This window comes from Lontra canadensis, unplaced genomic scaffold (assembly GCF_010015895.1).
Source record: "Lontra canadensis isolate GAN:19392208 unplaced genomic scaffold, GSC_riverotter_1.0 scaffold209, whole genome shotgun sequence".
In the NCBI taxonomy this organism is placed as follows: domain Eukaryota; kingdom Metazoa; phylum Chordata; class Mammalia; order Carnivora; family Mustelidae; genus Lontra; species Lontra canadensis.
The window spans coordinates 308,971-330,920 of NW_022631203.1; the positions used below are offsets into that span (position 1 = coordinate 308,971).

Consider the following 21,950-nt stretch of genomic DNA (forward strand, 5'->3'; position numbering starts at 1 on the left):
ATTCAGAAATGTTTGATTTTTATACATTAAAAATCTACCTTGTGGTACACTTCAAAAATATGAGTAATGTACGAATATCATGCTTTAGAACAATAATTTTAGTAATCAGGTATGATAATTGAAACTGAAAATCTGCTAAGGCTTCAGTGATAGTAATGAGTGGTTCAGAGGCCAGATAGGCTCAGCAAAACCACAAGACACCCCAGATGGAGAGACTGTCAGCATTCTATTTAAGAGTCAACTGATATATTAATAAAGAAAGATGATTGAGAAATGAGTTTTGTTTTGTTTATTGTCCTACATTGATATGTCCTTCAAAGTGTCTCCTAACTTGCTTTTTAAAGACACATTAATTTTTTTTTCAGGAGGAATTCTATTGCAGTAGTGTAAAAGTTCCCCACTGGGTGAAGGTTTTCTTAGCCTATCATTCTGACTTTATTCTAATCCAGTGTATGAGGGTATTTTGTAACATAAAAGAACAGATAATACATTCACCCGTACAATTTGTACCAAAATGGCTGATAGTTCACAGTCTGACTTTTAAACTGTACAGATCTTAGTGTTAGCATATAAAATGCGTCATATTTGAAAAGATCCTGGAGAAAATGATTCTATGAACAGATTCTATGACCTTTATTATCAATTACTACTAAGGTGGTTTCTATTTGTAAAATATGTTTCTTTATATATTTTTCTTTCAAAATAATTTTGTACACATAAGATAATTTATATACATGTTAAAAATTTCAAAGCATAAAAAGTATAAAAAGGTCCAAAAAGTATATAAAAAAGAATAAAAATATATACAGTAGTAAAACACAACACAAAAAACAAAACAAAACAAACCTTCTCTATCTTAACCCTCTTGTCTTTCAGTTCCTCTTCCCATAGGCAGTCACCCTTAAAAGATTTTTGCTCTATGTATTTAAAAGAAGTTGTATATATTTGTAAATATACACATATGTATATATTTTAAAATGTTATATAAAAGGGAGCATAGCATATTCTTTCTTCTGTACCTTGCTTTTTTCATTTAATATAGTTTGAAATTGTTCCATATTAAAAGAAATATAAGATTTGAAGTGCTTTACTTTATTAATGCACGTCAGCTTTCCACTGTCAAAAGGAAATAGAGGATTGAATTTATACTTCCAAAGCTAAATATATCTGCATGGATGTAGTGTTCTTTTTTAAAAAATATTATTTATTTATTTATTTGACAGTGAGAGAGGGAACACAAGCAGGGTGAGTGGAACAAAGAGAAATGGTTTTCTCGCTGAGCAGGGAGCCTGATGTGGGGCTCAATCCCAAGACCCTGGGACCATGACCTGGGCCAAAGGCAGATGCTTAATGACTGAGCCACCCAGGCACGCCTGAATGTAACATTCTGATTCAAAATAGAGAATTTTTTTTTGAACACTGTCTTTCAGATGCCTGTTATCAAAGTAGAATAATAACAAAATAATTTAGGAAATTGAAATATACCTGAAATCCTCAAACCTGTAAAAACCTGATATCCTTTATTATTCCTTGACCTATACTTTATCAGAAAAAAGAAAGCCAAGACAAATGAACAAGATAGTAAAGATTTAGTTTAAAAACAAGTTCTGAAAGAACTTTGAGCTAGAAATGATCAATTCCAATCCCAATTTTTCCAAGAATTAGTCATGTCATTATAAGTAAAGCAACTCTGGACCTTAGGATTTTTTTTTTACCACCTGCAAAATTAGTGGAGTGGATGATGATTCATGATAATAAACTAATAATATAATAATAAATGTTTATTACTCACCTACTTTGTAATAGGCACTTTATAAACATTAGCTCATTTACTCCTCATAGCAACCCAATGAGACACATGCTATCTCCATATTTGCAAACGAGAAAACTAAGGCTCATAAAGAGTGCATAGTTTCCCAAAATCGTAGAGTAAGTGGTAGAATTAGTTAGGATCCTCGTCTTCTAGATCTGAAGCTTCAGTCACTGTTTTCCAATCTTTTCTCTTAATTTGTGCTTGATTTTCATAAGCATAAGAATTTTGTTTGCCCCCACTGTGATTCTAATAAGCTTCCTGATATTGAAAATCACTGCATTATATTATTTTCTAATTTTATATCAATCTACATCTTCAGTATGATAGTATTGTTATGAAATTAGATGCTGAAGTGCCTGTTGAATCATCAAAGAGTAATTAATATTCATTGTAGTCTTAGTGTTAAGTATAACTGGAATATTAATTTAATCAGAATATGCAATTCCCTGGCCAATTTGGTTAGTATTTGGATGGTCACAGCCACCTGATCTATCTATCTATCTATCTATCTATCTATATATATATACATACATATATGTATATATATATAATTCAATAAAATTTCTCCCAATGAAATAGTTTGAAAAAATAATATACCATATACTAAAACTACAAATCCTAGGGATTGAATTACCTTGTGAAAGAACACATTAAATTTTTACAAATGCTTTCAGTGGGTTTTTCTCAATTAGTAATTTGTATTCTCAGTGACTATTTTGGCATGTATGTGTGTTTTAGGAATACTATCCACAGGCCCAATGCCATCATCACATTGTCCAAGAACCTAGGATCATCCACACTCCACATTGTCAACAATCCCATTCTAGCCAACAAATCCAAACCATCACAGGAAGTGATTCAATTTCTACAAACACTGGAAATGAACTGTGCCATGGTGGATCAAGCCATATACACGATCAGGTAAGATCAATCAACTGATTCCTTATAAAACTGAAGTAACTCTTAAATCCTTCTCACTTCACTGTATAGGCACCCACATTGAATTTTCAACAAAATATTGAGGTAGTTGTGTTTCATTAGCACCATTTCTAAAACAAAATTTTCTACTTCCTCTCAGAAGACAAAATAATTCATGTCTATTAGTGCATTAAATCTATGAGGAAAATTATAAATTGATTAATGAATACTTAATTTCTAGCTGGTCCTCAGTTCTAAAATGGGTTCAATGGTTGTGCAACATTAAATATTTTCATGGGAAATGGTATTTAAATGAACAATGAAATGGAAATAATATTATCTAAGGCTTATAATGGTCACTTTTTGCAAACTGGCAATTGCTTCCTATATGCATTCTATGAAAATATGGTATATTAATTCGAGTCAGAAAATGTATAGATTTTATTCTATATTACATCAACAAAATAGAAACTAAAGCTTGATTGCTAAGGAGAAATCTCTTAGGATACAATCATTGGTGACTAATTTATATTCCGAAGACTTTGGAATCTTGGAAACATCTGTTATACAAGTGTTAAAAGAAAAAAAAATTTCTTGTATCTTGGTAAAACTAACAACAATAACTGAAACGGTGGGGAATCAGTCATCATTTGTATTTTTTCAGGTCTTTTTTCCCAGTAAGGAATAGCTTGCTCAAATTTACCTCTTTCATAGGAAGCTCTTACTAAAAGATAGAAGGAAAAGAATAAGAAAAAATAAAGTAGGAGCTTGCACACATAAGAGTTTTGATTGTTTTATATTAAATATACACGAGATTATTTCTAAGAACTAAAACTTTGAAATATGTACTTTGGCTATATTGGTCAAAGTAACCATAAAAGATTTAAAACCCATATTTTTCCACTCTAAAAAAAACCCTAAAATTATATTTTCTTTGAATCTCATGTATGGAAATATTTTGTTATCTAGGATTACACTAAAACATGGTTCAGATGGTGTTGAACATCTTACATTGATAATGTTTAAAAACATTTTATTAAGTTAAGTTAAATCACTTAAAATTGTCATTTTTATAGGGCAAAGTTGGTCAAATAGCAACAATTTCATACAGTTTAGTCTAATTTTTTGCTTTGCTTCAGTTTCCTCATCATAAAAATAGAGATTTATTACCCATAAGTTAATTGTAAAGGTTTGCACAGCTATCATGCAGTAGAGCCAGGATTCATACAGAGAAATGTGGGGAGCCCTTTATCAATAGTGTAAACATAAATAGAGCAATGGACTAAGAGCCTGCTAGTGGAGAAGTATGGGTGACATAACAGAAAGTGGAAGTATGGGTGACATAACAGAAAGTGGACCAGCTTCAGAGAAGGAAGAACTGGGTTCCAGTTCCAGATTATGTACCTTTCAAACTGTGTGTTTTTAATAAATACTAAATCTCTCAGAAATATCCTCATCCATAAAATGTAGATAGTAATGTCTACCTCACAGTGTTGATGTAAAGTCTAAGTAAAAACGTATGATGAAAGTTCTTTATAAACTATAAAGTCTACAACTTAAGAAAATGGGTGGCTCAGTGGGTTAAAGACTTTGCCTTTGGCTCAGGTCATGATCCCAGGGTCCTGGGATCAAGCCCTGCATCAGGCTCTCTGCTCAGCAGGGAGCCTGCTTACTCCTCTCTCTCTGCCTGCCTCTCTGCCTACTTGTGATCTCTGACTGTCAAATAAATAAATAAAATCTTAAAAAAAAAGAAAATGACAGAGAGAAGATTTTCAGGGATTATTAGAAGCTATTTCAAGTGTAAAATTTAAGCTAGATTGCTCTAGGCAGTATAGACATTTTAACAATGTTTATTCTTCCAATGCAAGAGCATGGAATGGTCTTCCATCTTTTTGTGTCTTCTTCAATTTCTTTCATGAGTGTTCTATAGTTCCTCAAGAACAGTTCCTTTACCTCTTTGGTTAGGTTTATTCCCAGGTATCTTATGGTTCTTGGTGCTATAGTAAATGGAATCGATTCTCTAATTTCCCTTTCTGTATTTTCATTGTTAGTGTATAAGAAAGCCACTGATTTCTGACATTGACTTTGTATCCTGCCACGTTGCTGAATTGCTTTATGAGTTCTAGTAGTTTGGGGGTGGAGTCTTTTGGGTTTTCCATATAAACCGATCAAAATTCCACTGGTATTTTTCAAAGAGCTGAAGCAAATAATCCTAAAATTTGTATGGAATCAGAAGAGACCCCGAATCACTAAGGAAATGTTGAAAAACAAAAATAAAACTGGCAGCATCACATTACCTGATTTCTAGCTTTACTACAAAGCTGTGATCACCAAGACAGCATTAAAACACACATAGACCAGTGGAACAGAGTAGAGAGCCCAGATATGGACCCTCAACTCTATGGGCAAATAACCTTTGACAAAATAAGAAAAAATATACAGTGGAAAAAAAACAGTCTCTTCAATAAATGGTGCTGGGAAAACTGGACAGCTATATGTAGTAGAATGAAACTCGACCATTCTCTTACACCGTACACAAAGATAAACTCAAAATGGATAAAAGACCTCAACGTGAGACAGGAATCCATCAGAATCCTAGAGGAGAACATAGGCAGTAACCTCTTCGATATCAGCCACAGCAACTTCTTTCAAGATATGTCTCTAAAGGAAAAGGAAACAAAAGCGAAGATGAACTTTTGGGACTTCATCAAGATCAAAAGCTTCTGCACAGCAAAGGAAACAAACAAGAAAACAAAGAGACAACCCATGGAATGGGAGAAGATATTTGCAAATGACAGTACAGACAAAAGGTTGATATCCAGGATCTATAAAGAACTCCTCAAACTCAACACACACAAAACAGACCATCATATTAAAAAATGGGCAGAAGATATGAACAGACACTACTCCAATGAACACATACAAATGGCTATCAGACACATGAAAAATGTTCATCATTACCAGCCATCAGGGAGATTCAAATTAAAACCACATTGAGATACCACCTTACACCAGTTAGAATGGCGAAAATTAGCAAGACAGGAAACAATGTGTGTTGGAAAGGATGTGGAGAAAGGAGAACCCTCTTTTTTTTTTAAAGATTTTTTTAAATTTTTGTTTTTAAAGATTTTATTTATTTCTTTGACAGATAGAGTTCACAAGTAGGCAGAGAGGCAGGCAGAGAGAGAGAGAGAGGAGGAAGCAAGCTCCCTGCTGAGCAGAGAGCCCAATGTGGGGCTCAATCCCAGGACCCTGGGATCATGACCAGAGCTGAAGGCAGAGGCTTTAACCCACTGAGCCACCCAGGCACCCCAAGGGGTATCCTCTTACACTGTTGGTGGGAATGCAAGTTGGTGCAGCCACTTTGGAAAACAGTGTGGAGATTCCTCAAGAAATTAAAAATAGAGCTTCCCTATGACCCTGCCATTGCACTACTGGGTATTTACCCCAAAGATACAGATGCAGTGAAAAGAAGGGCCATCTGTACCCCAATGTTTATAGCAGCAATGGCCACCGTCGCCAAACTGTGGAAAGAACCAAGATGCCCTTCAACAGATGAATGGATAAGGAAGATGTGGTCCATATACACTATGGAGTATTATGCCTCCATCAGAAAGGATGAATACCCAACTTTTGTAGCAACATGGACGGGACTGGAAGAGATTATGCTGAGTGAAATAAGTCAAGCAGAGAAATTCAATTATCATATGGTTTCCCTTATTTGTGGAGCATAACAAATAGCATGGAGGACAAGGGGAGATGGAGAGGAGAAGGGAGTTGAGGGAAATTGGAAGGGGAGGTGAACCATGAGACACTATGGACTCTGAAAAATAATCTGAGGGTTTTGAAGGGGCGGGGTGTGAGAGGTTGGGAGAACCAGGTGGTGGGTATTAGGGAGGGCACAGATTGCATGGAGCACTGGGTGTGGTGCAAAAACAATGAATACTGTTACGCTGAAAATAAATTTAAAAAAAACTTAAGATAGAATAATAACAATAAGAATGGAGGGAGGGAGCAATCAGACAACAAAAAGAAATTAAAGGCATCCAAATCGACAAAGAAGTCAAACTCTCACTCTTTGCAGATGATATGATACTTTATGTTGTAAACCCAGAAGGCTCTACTCCATAACTGCTAGAACTCATACAGGCATTCGGTAAAGAGTCAGGATATAAAATCAACACACTAAAATCAGTTGCATTCCTATACACCAACAGCAAGACAGAAGAAAGGAAAATTAAGAAACCAATCCCATTTACAATTGCACCAGGATCTCTACTCAGAAAACTATCAAATACTCATAAAATAAATTCAGGAAGACACAAAGAAATGGAAAAACGTTATGTGCTCATGTACTGGAAGAACAAATATTGTGAAAATGTCTGTGCTACCTAAAGCAATCTACACATTTAATGCAATCCCTATCAAAATACCATCAATTTTTTTCAAAGAAATGGAACAAAGAATCCTAAAATTTATATGGAACCAGAAAAGAACCTAAATAGCCAGAAGAATGTTGAAAAAGAAAACCAAAGTTGGTGGCATCACACTTCCAGACTTCAAGATCTATTACAAAGCTGTAATCATCAAGGAAGTATGGTACTGGCACAAAAACAGACACATAGATCAATGGAACAGAATAGAGAGCCCAGAAATAGACCCTCAACTCTATGGTCAACTAATCTTCAACAAGGCAGGAAAAAATATCCGGTGGAAAAAAGACAGACTCTTCAATGAATGATGGTGGGAAAACTGGACAGCTACATGCAATAGAATGAAACTGGACAACTTTCTTATACCACACATATAATATCATAGTTAACTAAAAATAAGTACTCTTAGTTACAAATGTAGTGATCCGAAGGGGCATGTGCACCTGAATGTTTATATCAGCAATATCCACAATAGCCAAACTATGGAAAGAACATGGATGTCCATCAACAGATGAATGGATAAAGAAGATGTGATATATATATAGATATATATATGTCTATATATATATATATTATATATATGATGGAATACTACACAGCCATCAAAAAAATGAAATCTTGCCTTTTGCAATGACGTGGATGGAACTAGAGGATATTATGCTAAGCCAAATAAGTCAACCAGAGAAAGACAATTATATAAACTCTCTGATATGAGGAATTTGAGAGGCAGTGTGGGGTAGGGGTAGGAAAAAAGGTTGTGAGAAGTTGTGCAGGGTAAGGAAGGAAAAAAGAAACAAGATGGGATCATGAGGGAGACAAACCATAAGAGATTCTTAATCTCATGAAACATACTGAGGGTTGCTGGGGGATGGGGGGAGGGATCAGGTGTCTGGGTTATGGACATTGGGGAGGGTATATGCTATGGTAAGTACTGTGAAATGTGTAAGCCTGATGATTCACAGACATGCACCCCTGGGGCAAATAATATATTATATGTTAATAAACTTTTTTTGAAATAATAAATAAATAAATAAATAAATAAGAATGGAGTGAGGGACAATTATCAGAGATGGGAACAATATCGCAGGATTAAGGATCTTGTCCAGGGACAATGGTGATGCTATGATATCCTTTCACTAACTTAGTACAACTAATAGTATATTTGACCAGACTAGATATTGTCTATTTTCAAAATGGGAAGAGTTGAATAACTAACATATTAATTTATTTCATTATTTATGCTTCAGTTTGAGATTCTGATGTAGCTTTGTTAAATATTGGAGGGTTTTGTATAGATTAATTTTTTCTGGTTTTTCTGCTGAAAACAGGATAGTGCCCTGGGAAGTAGAGCTAGTAAATCCATTTATATGGATTGCATAGGATTTACTCCTGATCAGACTGAGGATGGGGTAATCTGTTTGTGCAGATCCCATAGATAAAGAAGGGAAGAAAATGAGTTCTTGCAACTAGACTCCTTGATATTTGTTTTTTTAAGATTCTATTTATTTATTTGAGAGAGAGAGAGATTAAAAGAACAAGTGGGAGGAGTGGCAGAGGGAGAAGCAGACTCCCTGTGGGGCAGGTAACCTAACACAGGACTTGATTCCATGATCCTGGGATCATGACCTGAACTCAAGGCAGACATTTAGCAGACTGAGCCACCCAGGCACCCCCTAGACTCCTTGGCATTTAAATGACTCTTCCACATGGGTGGGAGAGTCTCTTTAAAGAGTTATAGAGCAGATATAAGTCAGACTCTCTTAAAACTAAGGATTGGCCATTTTTAGTTTGTTTTTAGAGTTAAATTGTAATTTAGAAGTAGCATAAGGTGAAAACAAATAAACCTAACCAAGATATAAAAGATCTGTATTTTGAAAAATTTAGAACTGTTATAAAATAAACTGAAAATGACATAAAGAAAAGGAAAAAACATTCTATGTTCAATGATTGGAAGAACAAATATTGTTAAAGTGTCTACACTTTGCCCAAAACAATCTATACATTTAATGCATTCCCTATCAAAATACCAACAACATTTTTTCAGACAGCTAGAGCAACTAATCCTAAACTTTGTATATAACTACGAAAGACTCTGAATAGCCAAAGCAATCTTGAAAAAGAAAAGCAACACTGGAAGCATCACAGTTCCTGACTTCAATCTCTATTACAAACTGTAGTCATCAAGACAGTATGGTACTGGCACAAAAAAGAGACATAGATCAATGGAACAGAATAGAGAGTCCAGAAATGGATCCACAACTCTATGGCCAACTAATTTTTGACAAAGCAGGAAAGATATCCAGTGGAAGGAAGACAGTATCTTCAACAAGTGGTGTTGGGAAAATTGGACAGCAACATGCAGAAGAATGAAACTGGACCACTTTCTTATACCATACACAAAAATAAATTCAAAATGGGTGAAAGGCCTAAATGTGAGACAGGAAACCATCAAAATCTAAGAGGAGAACATAGGCAGCAACCTCTTTGACATTGGGCAAAGCAACTTAGCAGACATCTCCTGAGGTAAGGAAAACAAAAGCAAAAATGAACTATTGGGATTTCGTCAAGATGAAAAGCTTCTGCATAATGAAGGGAAAAATCAACAAACTAAAAGGCAAACTACAGAATGGAAGAAGATATTTGCAAGGACATATCTGATAAAGGGTTAGTATCCAAAATCTATAAAGAACTTATCAAACTCAACACCCAAAAAACAAATAATCCTATTTTAAAAATGGGCACAAGACATAACAGATGTTTTTCCAAAGAAGACATCCAGTTGATTAAGAGACACATGAAAAGATGCTCAGCATCACTCATCATCAGGGAAATATAAATAAAAATCACAATGAGATACCACCTCATACCTGTCAGAACAGCTAAAATTAACAACACAGGAAACAACAGATGTTGCTGAGGTTGTGGAGAAAGGGGAACCCTCTTACACTGTTGGTGGGAATGCAAACTTGTGCAGCCACTCTGGAAAACAGTATGAGGGTTACTCAAAAAGTTAAAAATAGAGCTACCCTATGACCCAACAATTGCACTGCTAGGTATTTACCCAAAAGATACAAAAATACTGATTTGAAGGGGCACATGCCCCCTGATATTTATGGCAACATTATCAATAATAACCAAATTATGGAAAGCGCCTAAGCATTCACTGATGGGTGGATAGGGGAGATGTGGTATAATCTCAAAAAGAATGAGATCTTGCCATTTGTGGTGATGCGGATAAAACTAGAGTGTATTATGCTAAGCAAGATAAGTCAGTTACAGAAAGATAAATATGATATGATTTCACTCATATGTGGAATTTAAGAAACAAAACAGATGCACATAGGGTAAGGGGAAAAAAGAGAGAGGGATGCAAACCATAAGAGACTCAACTATAGAGAACAAACTGAAGCTTGCTGGAGAGGAGGTGGGTTGGGGATGGGCTAAGTGGGTATTAGGGTAGACCACATGTTGTGGTGAGCACTGGGTGCTATATGTAAGTTCTATATATACTAAGTTATATACTAAGTCCTTCTCCTGAAATCAATACTACACTATATGTTAACTAACTAGAATTTAAATAAAAACTTAAATTTAATTACTTACTTAATTAATTAAAATAAAGGAAAAAAACACAGTGAACATTGTAGTTTTTAAAACTGAAGTGTAATTGACATACAACATTATATTTCAGGTGTGTAACAATGAATCGATATTTATATATGTTGTGAAATGATAACTACAGTAAGTCTCATTAACATCTGTCACTTTTGACAGTTTCCTTAACTTCTTTCTAATGATAAGAATTTTTAAGATCTATTCTCTCAGCAACTTGCATACATGTAATATTGCATTATTAACTGTAGTCACCATGCTGTATATTAAATCCCTGTGACTTATTTATTTTCTAATTGCAAGTCTGTTCCTTTTGACCCCTTCACCCATTTCACCTACCCCCCCCCACGTCTCCACCATCTCTTCACTCTATTTATGAATTTGGTTTTTTGGGTTTTGTTGTTATTTTAGATTCCACATATGAATGGGATCTTAGGGTATTTGCCTTTCTCTGACTTACTTCAACTAGCATTTTGCCCTCAAGGTCCATCTATGCTGTCACAAATGGCAAGATGTCATTCTATTTTTATGGCTGAATGATGTGTCATTGTGTGTACGTACCACATCTTCTTTGTCTTTCATCCACCAGTGGACACTTAGCTTATTTCTGTGTCTTGGCTATTGTAAGCAATGCTGCAATAAACATGGGGGTGAACATGTAAAAAAAATACATAAGGTGAGGGGTACCAGGATGGCATAATCAGTTAAGCACCCAACTCTTGGATTTGGCTCAGGTCATAATCTCAGGGTTGTGGGATCAATCCTATGTTGGGCTCTAGGCTGAGCGTGGAGTCTGCTTGAGTTTCTCTGTCCCTCTCCCTCTACCGCTCCCTGCTGTACACATTCTCTCTCTCTCTCTCTCTTAAATAAGTAAATAACTGACATATTGACATAACTGAACCTCAATTTCCCCCTCTATTATATTAAAGACAATAAAATATGTAAGGTATTCAGCTTAGAGCCAAGTACATAGTAGATGCTCAAATAAATATTTGACTCTATGCCTTCTTTGTTTTCCACCTCCAGGCTCCAAATCCTTAAAAACATCAATAGAATACATTGGTTCCCATTGTAATGATATTTTTATTTTTTTAATTTTTTTTTCCTTTTTAAGATGATTTTTGTTTGTTTCAAGTTTTTGTTTAAATTCTAGATAGTTAATGTATAGTGTAATATTAGTTTCAGGAGTAGAATTTAGTGATTCATCACTTACATATAACACCCAGTGTTCATGTAATGATATTTTTAAATGAAACTAAATCACATTTAAAATTCTTTCCACTAAGAAAAGTCATTAAAATATTTCTAAAACTCAAGTATCCAAAAACATGGCTTCAAAATATTTTTTATAAAACTAATTTATGTATGTTTTCCATAAAACATCATCATTTTGACTTCAAACTCAAAACATCAGCAATTACATTTCTTTTTTTCAATCACATTTCCTTCCCTGGGGTCATTAAGAATAACACATTGAGGTCATTTCCCTGACATTAAAAAGAAACAGATAATTTTACATATGTTAATAACAAGGAAAAGCTCAGCTGAACTCATTTTACAAGTTGCCATACAGGTGGTGTTTATAAGAAAAATTAAACTATGTATATTATATGTGCAATCCTTTTCCACTTGGCTTGAAGCTGCCAAGAAATCTTTTGGAGTCATGGGAAGATGCAAAAGGAATAGTCTTGTTCTCTTGAATAGTGCTATTGCCAATGAAAATACTCCAATTTTGATGCTTTTCTCTCATGATTTTAAAATTCAATTTTTGTCAGCATCAAGACAGCACAGATCTTAGTGTCAGGTGCTTTTTCTGGCAAGTATACAGAAAACTTGCTATAGTGTTTATTTAAAATAAGTCATTCACTAACAATGAAATCTCTGGTCTGGTTCACTCAATAAACTCAGCAGTTCGGCCTGTTTCCTCTCTCATTAAAAAGTGGTTAAAGTCTTTTTTCATATTTCTTGCTTTCTTCATCCCCATTGTTGAAAATGAGGAGTTATTTTGTGCAAACCTCTATCTGATGCTTACCCCTTCCAAAAATTTAATCTGTATCTCTTTTGGGCCTGTCTTTTCCAAACTCCATTATCTGTCTGTGGCTATTTCCTGCACTGGCGCCCTTTTAAACTCTGTTTTGTGGCCAAAAAGAATTGTTATTTTCAAAAAACAGTTTTTATGCTTTTAAGTCAAAGTAATGCATGTATGTAGCTTAAAAATTCAAATAGTACTAAAAGGCATATTTTAGTAATTCTTTATCTCAACCCTTTTCTTGCATACCCATTCCTCAGAGACAACCATTTTCAATCCTTAGCGTTTTCTTTTGGTATTTACTTCCATACAGTTAAATAGTATGCAAATTCTTATGCTATTTCTTGATGTATCAGTGTTGTATGTTATCTGTTGATAATTCCAGGTATATAAAAGTTTTAGTTCTATTAATCCCTCATCTGTTTCCATCCCTTCCAACATCCCAATATAGTTAAGTCCCCATTTCTTAGCTAACGCAGTATTCAGTGTTTACATTATTATTGTTATGGAAATATTATTCACTGCTGAACCAATTTGTATATAATTTTGTTTCTTTTATTAATACAACTGGGTTTTTTTGCTGGTGTTAATAATTCCCTAATTTTTTTTTCATTTTTTAAAAATATCTGTTGCTAATTCTTTTCTCAATACAGTTTTATACACTCAGGTGGTTTGGATTTTTTTGATCAACCATCTCCTTTCTCTAAAACCCTGCAAACCATATATAGCATATGTTTTGGCTTGAATTGTCACTATTATTGACCTAGTTACTCTCCCCATATTTTTTAATCATTTTTTTTTAATTTATTTTCAGCATAACAGTATTCATTGTTTTTGTACCACACCCAGTGCTCCACGCAATCTGTGCCCTCTCTAATACCCACCACCTGGTTCCCCCAACCTCCCACCCCCACACCTCCCAGTTAGAATGCCCAAAATTAGCAAGACAGGAAACTCTCCCCATATTTTGACAGTTTCATTGGTAGGTTTACAATCTTCTCTCCACTTCCTGCTGACTCCTGCCTGGAATCATCTAAGAGAACTTCATCACTCATATCAGTGATATTCCTCACACTCTGTCCTCATGATTCTTTATCACCCTCAATTTCTTCATTTCCACTACATCTTCAGGCCTCACAGACTTTTGCTACTCCTTGAAACTCATCAGTTGAAACTATTTAATATCTGTTTCTCTTATCATCACTTTCTTACTTCATTTCTTACTTCCTCATTCCTACTGAACCTCACCCTCATTAAGCTCTCCAGCCCTCATTTCCAAGCCAGGCTGGACTCCACTGTTATTCAATCTAACAATGCTTTTTCTATGAACCCTTAAAATCTGTGTTGTCTTCTCTAATTACTGTCATCATTTTGCTGATTCCTTACTTTGGGTAGCTACCATCCACTTTCTCTGCCCCTAGATTTTGACTTCTTTGTGACTTAGAGAAAGTCCACAAACTAAGCCAATTTTGTCTAAAACAGATTGTCTCTATCTTACTGGGCTCCCTCTTTTGCTAGACATTCTTTTAAATCACTCTAATAGACTTACTACCGCAGTCGTCAATACCTAATCCTTATCTTTCCGACCCTCCTCATATTCTGGGTTCCACTGCTCTTCTCTCTTTGCAGGTGATTTTACCTTCTACTGAGAATGGCCAGTGGAACTCAAATTTTATTGTGCACCGTAATCAGCTGGAGGGCTTGTTTAAGTAGAGATTGCTGTGACTGGATAATTTGCACTTCCAAGTTCTCTGATTATCCTAATACTATTGGTCCAAAAATCACAATTTGAATTCACTATGAAAACTCCTTCAATGCCCCAGTTCACTGATTTTTTTTCTGCATTTTCAGCAAACTTCTAATTCTTTTTATTTTCAAGAATTAAGAATTAATCATGTCTTTAAAGTGACTCCCTTAGTAACTCTACCATTCTACTGACTTATGTTTTCATTCCCTTCAACATGCAAAATTCCTGAAGGAGGAAAGCATGCTCACTATGGCCATTTTCTCAGTACCCACACATTCCTTAACACTTTGAAAAGCAGATTCTAGTTTCAACCTACTCCTAAAAATGCTTTTATTGACCTCCAAGTTGCAAATTTTATTTCCTTTTTTTGGTTTTTATCTTATTCCAGCCCTATAGCATGTGACATCATTGATCCATCTTATTCTTGATTTTTTTTTTCTTCCCATTATACTGTACTGCTGCTTCTAAGGCTTGTTCTCAGGCTTCTCTTGTTTCATCAGGTGATCTTCCGCAAGGACCCATCCATGGTTTCCTTCTCCTTTCTCTACCCCCTCTCCCTTGACTATATATGATATAAAATCTTGACTTCTGCAACATTCTTATGTACACCTGCACGTGATTATCTTTATATGAACAACTTCCAAAACTTTCTTCCTCAGCTCTACTTCATCATTTTAAGGGACTAGTTGACATTTCTACTTGGCTGTTCCACAGTCACCTCCAACAGACTCCATAATTTTTTCATTCTATGTCCCCTATTTACATTAATATTTCCAGTGTCCTAATCACAAAGCTTAGAATTCAGTGTTATTTTTAGTTTCCTTCTCCTTTGCCACTCTAAACCTAATCAGTTGTCATAGTCTGAAGATTCTTCCTATGTATAACCTCCTTCATATGGCTGAAAGTTAAGTTTCCTTCTTATAACTCCCTTAGTATTTGGTCTGTGACTCTCTTTCTAGCCCTTACTAATTACTCAATCTACTCCTTACATTAAAGTTACTTAGTTACATATCTTACCTCTTCTAAAAGAAGAAGTTCCTCCAATGGCTTACCTTACATAAAGATGTGGTTCCATTTCTTGAATAAATTATATACTAAAAATGACAGGATATAGAAATGACAGAGAAATGGAAAGGACAAAAAGTACCAGCAAAAATGTTACCAAGAAGTTATGTACTAAAAAATACACATTCATTTAAAATTAATTTCTTTGGTATATATCCCACTTCATTACAAAAAAAATTTTTATGTAGCTTAAGAGAACAAATAAGAGGTAATAGAATAGAAAAAGATATCATGGACAATGTAAATATAATGAAGAAAAACAACCAGAAGAAAAAGAGAGTACACAGACATGGAGACCTCAGACTTCCATGTCATTGGTAAAAATGGGCTAAAAACATCACTCTGAGCTTCCTCAAAACCACAGGGGGGAAAAAAGGTTGGGGGGAACCTGATTAGTGACAAAGTTTCCATTGTCCATGAGAAAAAGCTTCATGAATTCTTGATAGTCACTTGTATTAGAGGAAAACATTAAATATTTTATTTTCTAGTCAGAAAGAATAATGTAAGCTTTCACAAAATATTATAAATTCAATCACTGTATTCATTATAAAATGACAATCTAAACCACTTACTTTTTTTTCACTTGATTGGGAGTGAAAAAATCATCTTATTTTATAACATTTAATGTCAAAATGTACACACACACACCAAAAAGGAGTAAGGACAACCTTCATTAAGTTTCACTAAAGTCCATGTTCAGTGTGCTTTGTTAAAGCGCCTCTTTCAGCTACTGCTTTTCCATCTATCATACTTAATATTCAGCCCCAACTTCATCCTTTATTGCAAACAACTTTCTTACTATTTACCTTGCAACAAATGTTTACTTAGTATCTACTATATTCAGGTACTACCCTATATGGTGAAATTAAGGAAAGATATAAAGACAGTGTCTCTACTCTCGGGCAGCTGAGAGTTTTGTAGAAAATTTACAAGGGTCTTCTACTCCTACTATTCAAATAGCCAATTGTCCATTTGCCTTAGGTTAAATAAAACCATTAATTTGTATGATGGTTTGACAATTTGCCAAAAAATGTGATATCTCCAGTAATTTGATAAAATAGGTCCTAAATTATCTACATTTTATAGTTGGAGTTGAGGTAAAAAATATACTTAACCTCCAACTAGGAAGTGGAAGCCCCACTTCTGCCTCCAATTTCCATTCTTTCAACATTTTACTGCCTATGTTTACTCACACAGAAATTTAAATTAAGCTTTTATGTCAAGTACAAAACTGTTGTTATGAGTAAAGTCTTATTTTAGAATTGTGATTGTTATATAATACATTCAATTCACTGTCAACATTTATTGAAAACTTTCTACATATTAGGAACTCTATAATGCAACTTTTCTTTATTAAAGTATCTATGGAGATTAAAATAGAAGTGAGGATTTTCAGAACCTAAAATTCTGACACTTTTTATCCTGCTAGGATTTCTTCTTGTGGTAAAACATAGGACAAGACCAATGAATTTTTTTACCTTATTAGCCAAATGATGTAGCTAAAATGCATTTAATTTCACCAGGATTAACTATGTCTTCAGTCTGACAGCTATTAAATGTCCCAAATCAAAGCAAAATTAATGAATCAGTAACATTATTTATCTATAAATGTCACTATATCATTATGAGCTTTGCAAGATAATGATCTATATATCGCAACCTTTTATTAATATTGACATTTTCCATTATCATGTAGCAAAGAGTTACTATTCAGTAAGGTCTAAACACAGCAGATCTTGTTACTTAAGATGTTCATGACCTTTTGAAGGGTTAGATATTTATATATAATCACTTTTAGATAACATGACACTTAAAGTACCTTATAATCTGCTAAGCAACCCTTCTAAGTAAATGAAAAATGTACACACTTAAGCCAGTTACACTTTGGAAATAAATATAATTAAGCCAATGCTCTGTACTAGTGGATTATGTTTTATGCCTTGATCACAAACTATCCCTAGTTCTGAGCAGCATTCTCACAAATGTGTGTCATTAAGCTTAAGGGGCACCAGGCAAGAAAATATAGATGGCTCAGCTGAAATCCACTATATGTCTACTATCTGCAGGGGCTCTATAATCACCACAATGAACTTTTTAAATATGGTTAAAAGTATCATTTTTGAATATCAAAATTTATATAATGTAGATGCTAGCAAGAAATTTCCACTCCTGGAATATCATGACTACAAATAATAAGCAAAACCCCAAAATGGAACGAGGACAAAAACTTCCAAGGCAGGAGTAAGGTAAGGCCCATGGTTTCCCTTTATAAGGTACTTACTTTCTGCAGATTTTCTGAAAAATGAATGCTAATCTGCCTCTGGTTTCACTCCTAACTATTATTGCTTGGCCTTGGGTTTGTGGCAGAAGTTCTAATCAAAGGGTTGTTGTTTGTTTTTTTAACCTGAAATCAGACATAAGAAGTTGGACTGCCCACCATTATTACAGTCAAATAATAATCTGATTGAAGGTAATTGATTGATGCTTGCTACAGAGTCTTTAAATATTTTTGTAATTTTTTGGAGAAATATCACATCTTTTGTTACCTGGGAACAACTATTCTTTGGCAAAGCTTGTATTCCTGCCTTGTTTATATGTTAAAACCTAAAGCTATTATCTAAGATTAACATTTAAGATCATTTTCATTCATCAGGCAGATGAGTAGTTATGGGTATACCTATATCTCAAGTATCCTATCAATTCAATATTTATCACAGAGAAAACCTCCAACCATAAGAACTACCATTATTCTGATCCCCAAATCCTTGTTTTCTTGGGAGGCTCCTTATCTTGGCTTTTCAAAGCAAAGAGAACATGGATTTGAACCAACTCTAAAAGATATGACACAACATACATTAAAACAGTTCAAATAATGCTAAGGAGCTTCAAGGACCTGTGATTTAGTAATAGAAAATATTTCTAACTAGCACATCACAGTCCAGGGTTAGGAAATTTCAACTTATTGTTAAGCATAGTTCTGTAAAATCTTAACACTATATGAGAATCTCACTTCTATCCATCCTATCCCTCCAATCTTTTTAATCCAACTGGGTTTTGGTTTTTACTGAGTATTACTCAAATGTTAATATAAATCATAGACTGTACAAAACTGACAAGAAATATACACACAAAAGAGTGATATTTTGTTTACTGCTTTTCCATCCTGACATTTTTTTTTGCCAAAAGAACCTCTTTTTCTTCCTTCTTTTGATGATATATATACCTTATTTTTTAAAATGTTATTTTTTCAGTGTTCCAAGATTCATTATTTGTGCACCATACCTAGTGCTCCATGCAATATGTGCCCTCCTTAATACCCATCACCAGGCTCTTCCATCCCCCCCACTCCCCTCCCTTCCAAACCCCTCAGTTTTTTTTTCTTAGAGTCCTCAGTCTCTCATGGTTCATCTCCCCCTCCAATTTCCAATTCACTTTCCTTCTAATGTGCTCCATGTTATTCCTTATGCTCCACAAGTAAGTGAAACCATATGATAATTGAATCTCTCTGCTTGACTTATTTCACTCAGTATAATCTCCTCCAGTCCCATCCATGTTGATACAAAAGTAGGGTATTCATTCTTTCTGATGGAGGCCTACTATTTCATTGTATATATGGACCATATCTTCTTTATCCATTCGTCTGTTGAAGGGCATCTTGGCTCTTTCCACAGTTTGGTGATTGCAGCTGTTGCTGCTATGAACATTGGGGTATATATGGCCCTTCTTTTCACTGCATCTGTATCTTTGGGGTAAATTCCCAGGATTGCAATTGCAGGATCATAGGGTAGCTCTATTTTTAATAAAAGAACCTCTTCTTCAATTCTAATGCTCTTACCTTTTCTTTTCTCAGACTGATTAAAATTTATTACCTGAAATTCAGACATATTTTGAAAAGTTTCACACTAATAAAATCAAACTCCTACTGTTTCAAGTCCTAGCCTAGATAAACTCCAAAATAATGCAGTTAGGAAGAATATAATTCTAAAGTAGTTGTAAAGCAAATATAAGAGTTCATCTGGGGAGACAATATTATGTAGTGGTTATAAGAAAGTATCACTTCATCTAATATTTATGTAGAGCTCATAGCACAATATCTGGCACATAGTAAGGACTAAATATATATTAGTTATTATCATTTCTCAAAATAAATCTGGAGGTGTCTTTGGGTCTAAAATGAGTTTCTTACAGACAGCATATTGATGGGTCTTATTTATTTTGTTTTATCTATTCTGATACCCGGTGTCTTTTGATTGGGGCATTTAGCCCATTTGCATTCAGGGTAACTATTGAAAGCTATGAACTTAGTGCCATTGTGTTGCCAGTAAGGTGACTGCTACTGTATATTGTCTCTGTTCCTTCTGGTCTACATTATTTGGGGGATCTCTTTGCTTAGAGGACCCCTTTCAGTATTTCTTGTAGGGCTGGCTTGGTGAGAACAGATTCTTTTAGTTTCTGTTTGTCCTAGAAGATTTTTCTCATTCCTTCTATTTTCAATGACAACCTAGCTGGATAAAGTGTTCTTGGCTGAATATTTTTCTCATTTAGTACCCTGAATATATCAAGCCAATCCTTTCTGGCCTACCAGGTCTCTGTGGAGAGGTCTGCTGCCAATCTAGTATTTCTACCATTGTAGGTTACAGACCTCTTGTCCTGAGATGCTTTCAGGATTTTCTCTTTGTCACTGAGACTTGTAAGTTTTACTATTAGATGACAGGGTGTAGACCTATTTTTTATTGACTTTGAGGGGGATTCTCTGTGCCTCCTGGGTTTTGATGCTTGTTCCCTTTTCCAAATTAGGGAAATTCTCTGCTATAATTTCCTGAAATATACCTTCTGCCCCTCTCTCTCTTTCTTCTTCTTCTGGGATTGCAATTATTCTGATACTGTTTTGCTTTATGGTATCATTTATCTCTCGAACTCACCCCTCATGATCCAGTAATTGTTAATCTCTCTTTTTCTCAGCTTCTTTATCCTCCATCATTTGGTCTTCTATATCACTAATTCTCTCTTCTGCTTCATTTATCCTACCAGTTAGAGCCTCTATTTTTGATTGCTCTTCATTAATAGCCTTTTTAAATTTTGACTTGATGAGATATTGTTCTCCAGAAAGAGATTCTCTAGTGTCTTCTATGCTTTTTTCAAGCCCTGCTAGTATATTTATAATTGTTATTCTGAACTCTAGTTCTGACATCTTACTAATGTCCATGTTGATTAGATCCCTGGCACTCTAGAGAACAATAGATGAAAGGGAGAACAAAATGCTAAAAAAGTGTAACAATAACCCCAGAGAAATACACACTAAACACATCAGAAGAGACCCAAAACTGAGGGGAAAAGAAAAAAAAATAATATGATCAGGCTGGTGAATAGAACAGAGTCATACACTAGATGTTGGGTGTATTTTGGTCTGTTATAAGAATCTGCATCCTAAAATTTTAAAGAAAGAAGAACATATATATACAAAAATAAGGGTAAATACAATGAAGGGATGGAATATGACTGTAAAAATAAAAATTTAAGAAGATTTTAAAAAAGAAATTGATAAGATAAGAAGTTGGTTGAAAAAAGAAAGAAGAAAAATTTTTAAAAAGAGGATGTAATCAGTCGGGTGAATAGAACAGTGTCATACACTAGATTTCAGTCTATTTTGGTCTTTTAGAAGAAAGTGCATACCAAAATTTTAGAGAAAGAATATATATATATATATATATATATATACACACACACACATATATACATATATGTATGTATATATATATACACATGCATATATGTGTGTGTGTGTGTGTGTAGAAAAAATAAGGTTAAATACAATGAAGGGATAGAATATGACTGTAAAAATGAAAATAAAAAAATTTAAAAATTCATAAGTTGGTTTAAAAGGAAAGAAGAAAAATTTAAAAAAAGAATAAGATAAGAATAAAAGTAAAGAAAATTTTAAAAATTAAAGTTGAAAGACAAAAAATCATAGTAAAAAAAGCCATGAATTCCATCAGCTGTATTCTCCTAGTACTGGAATTTTGCAGTTCTCACTGATTGGTAAACTTGATCTTGGCTGGATGGGCCTATTGCATTGATTCTCAAATGTCTTTGGTCCAAGTAGAATTGCACCACCCTTGCCCGGGGTCAGGCTAAGTAATCTGCTCTGGTTTGCTTTCTGTAGATTTTTTTTTTCAGATTTTTTATTTACTTGTTTTGTCAGAGAGAGACAGAGACAGAGAGAGCACCAGCAGGGGGAGAGGCAGAGAGAGAGGGAGAACCAGGGGCCCCTCTGAGCTGAGAACCTAATGTGGGGCTCAATCCCAGGACCTGGAGTTCATAATTTGAGCCGAA

General features: G+C 34.5%; 2 protein-coding genes across 2 annotated transcripts in view; one reads left to right on the plus strand and one right to left on the minus strand.

Annotated features, from left to right (window-relative positions):
- LOC116861910 (MICOS complex subunit MIC27-like) overlaps positions 1-21,950 on the minus strand; it is a 552,532-nt gene that overhangs the window by 194,305 nt on the left and 336,277 nt on the right. The gene's annotated exons all lie outside the window — the stretch shown is intronic.
- POF1B (POF1B actin binding protein) overlaps positions 1-21,950 on the plus strand; it is a 100,814-nt gene that overhangs the window by 30,359 nt on the left and 48,505 nt on the right. The window contains exon 6 of the mRNA XM_032848800.1: positions 2,552-2,734. Coding sequence (XP_032704691.1) covers positions 2,552-2,734 — 183 coding nt within the window. The remainder of the gene's footprint in view (positions 1-2,551; positions 2,735-21,950) is intronic.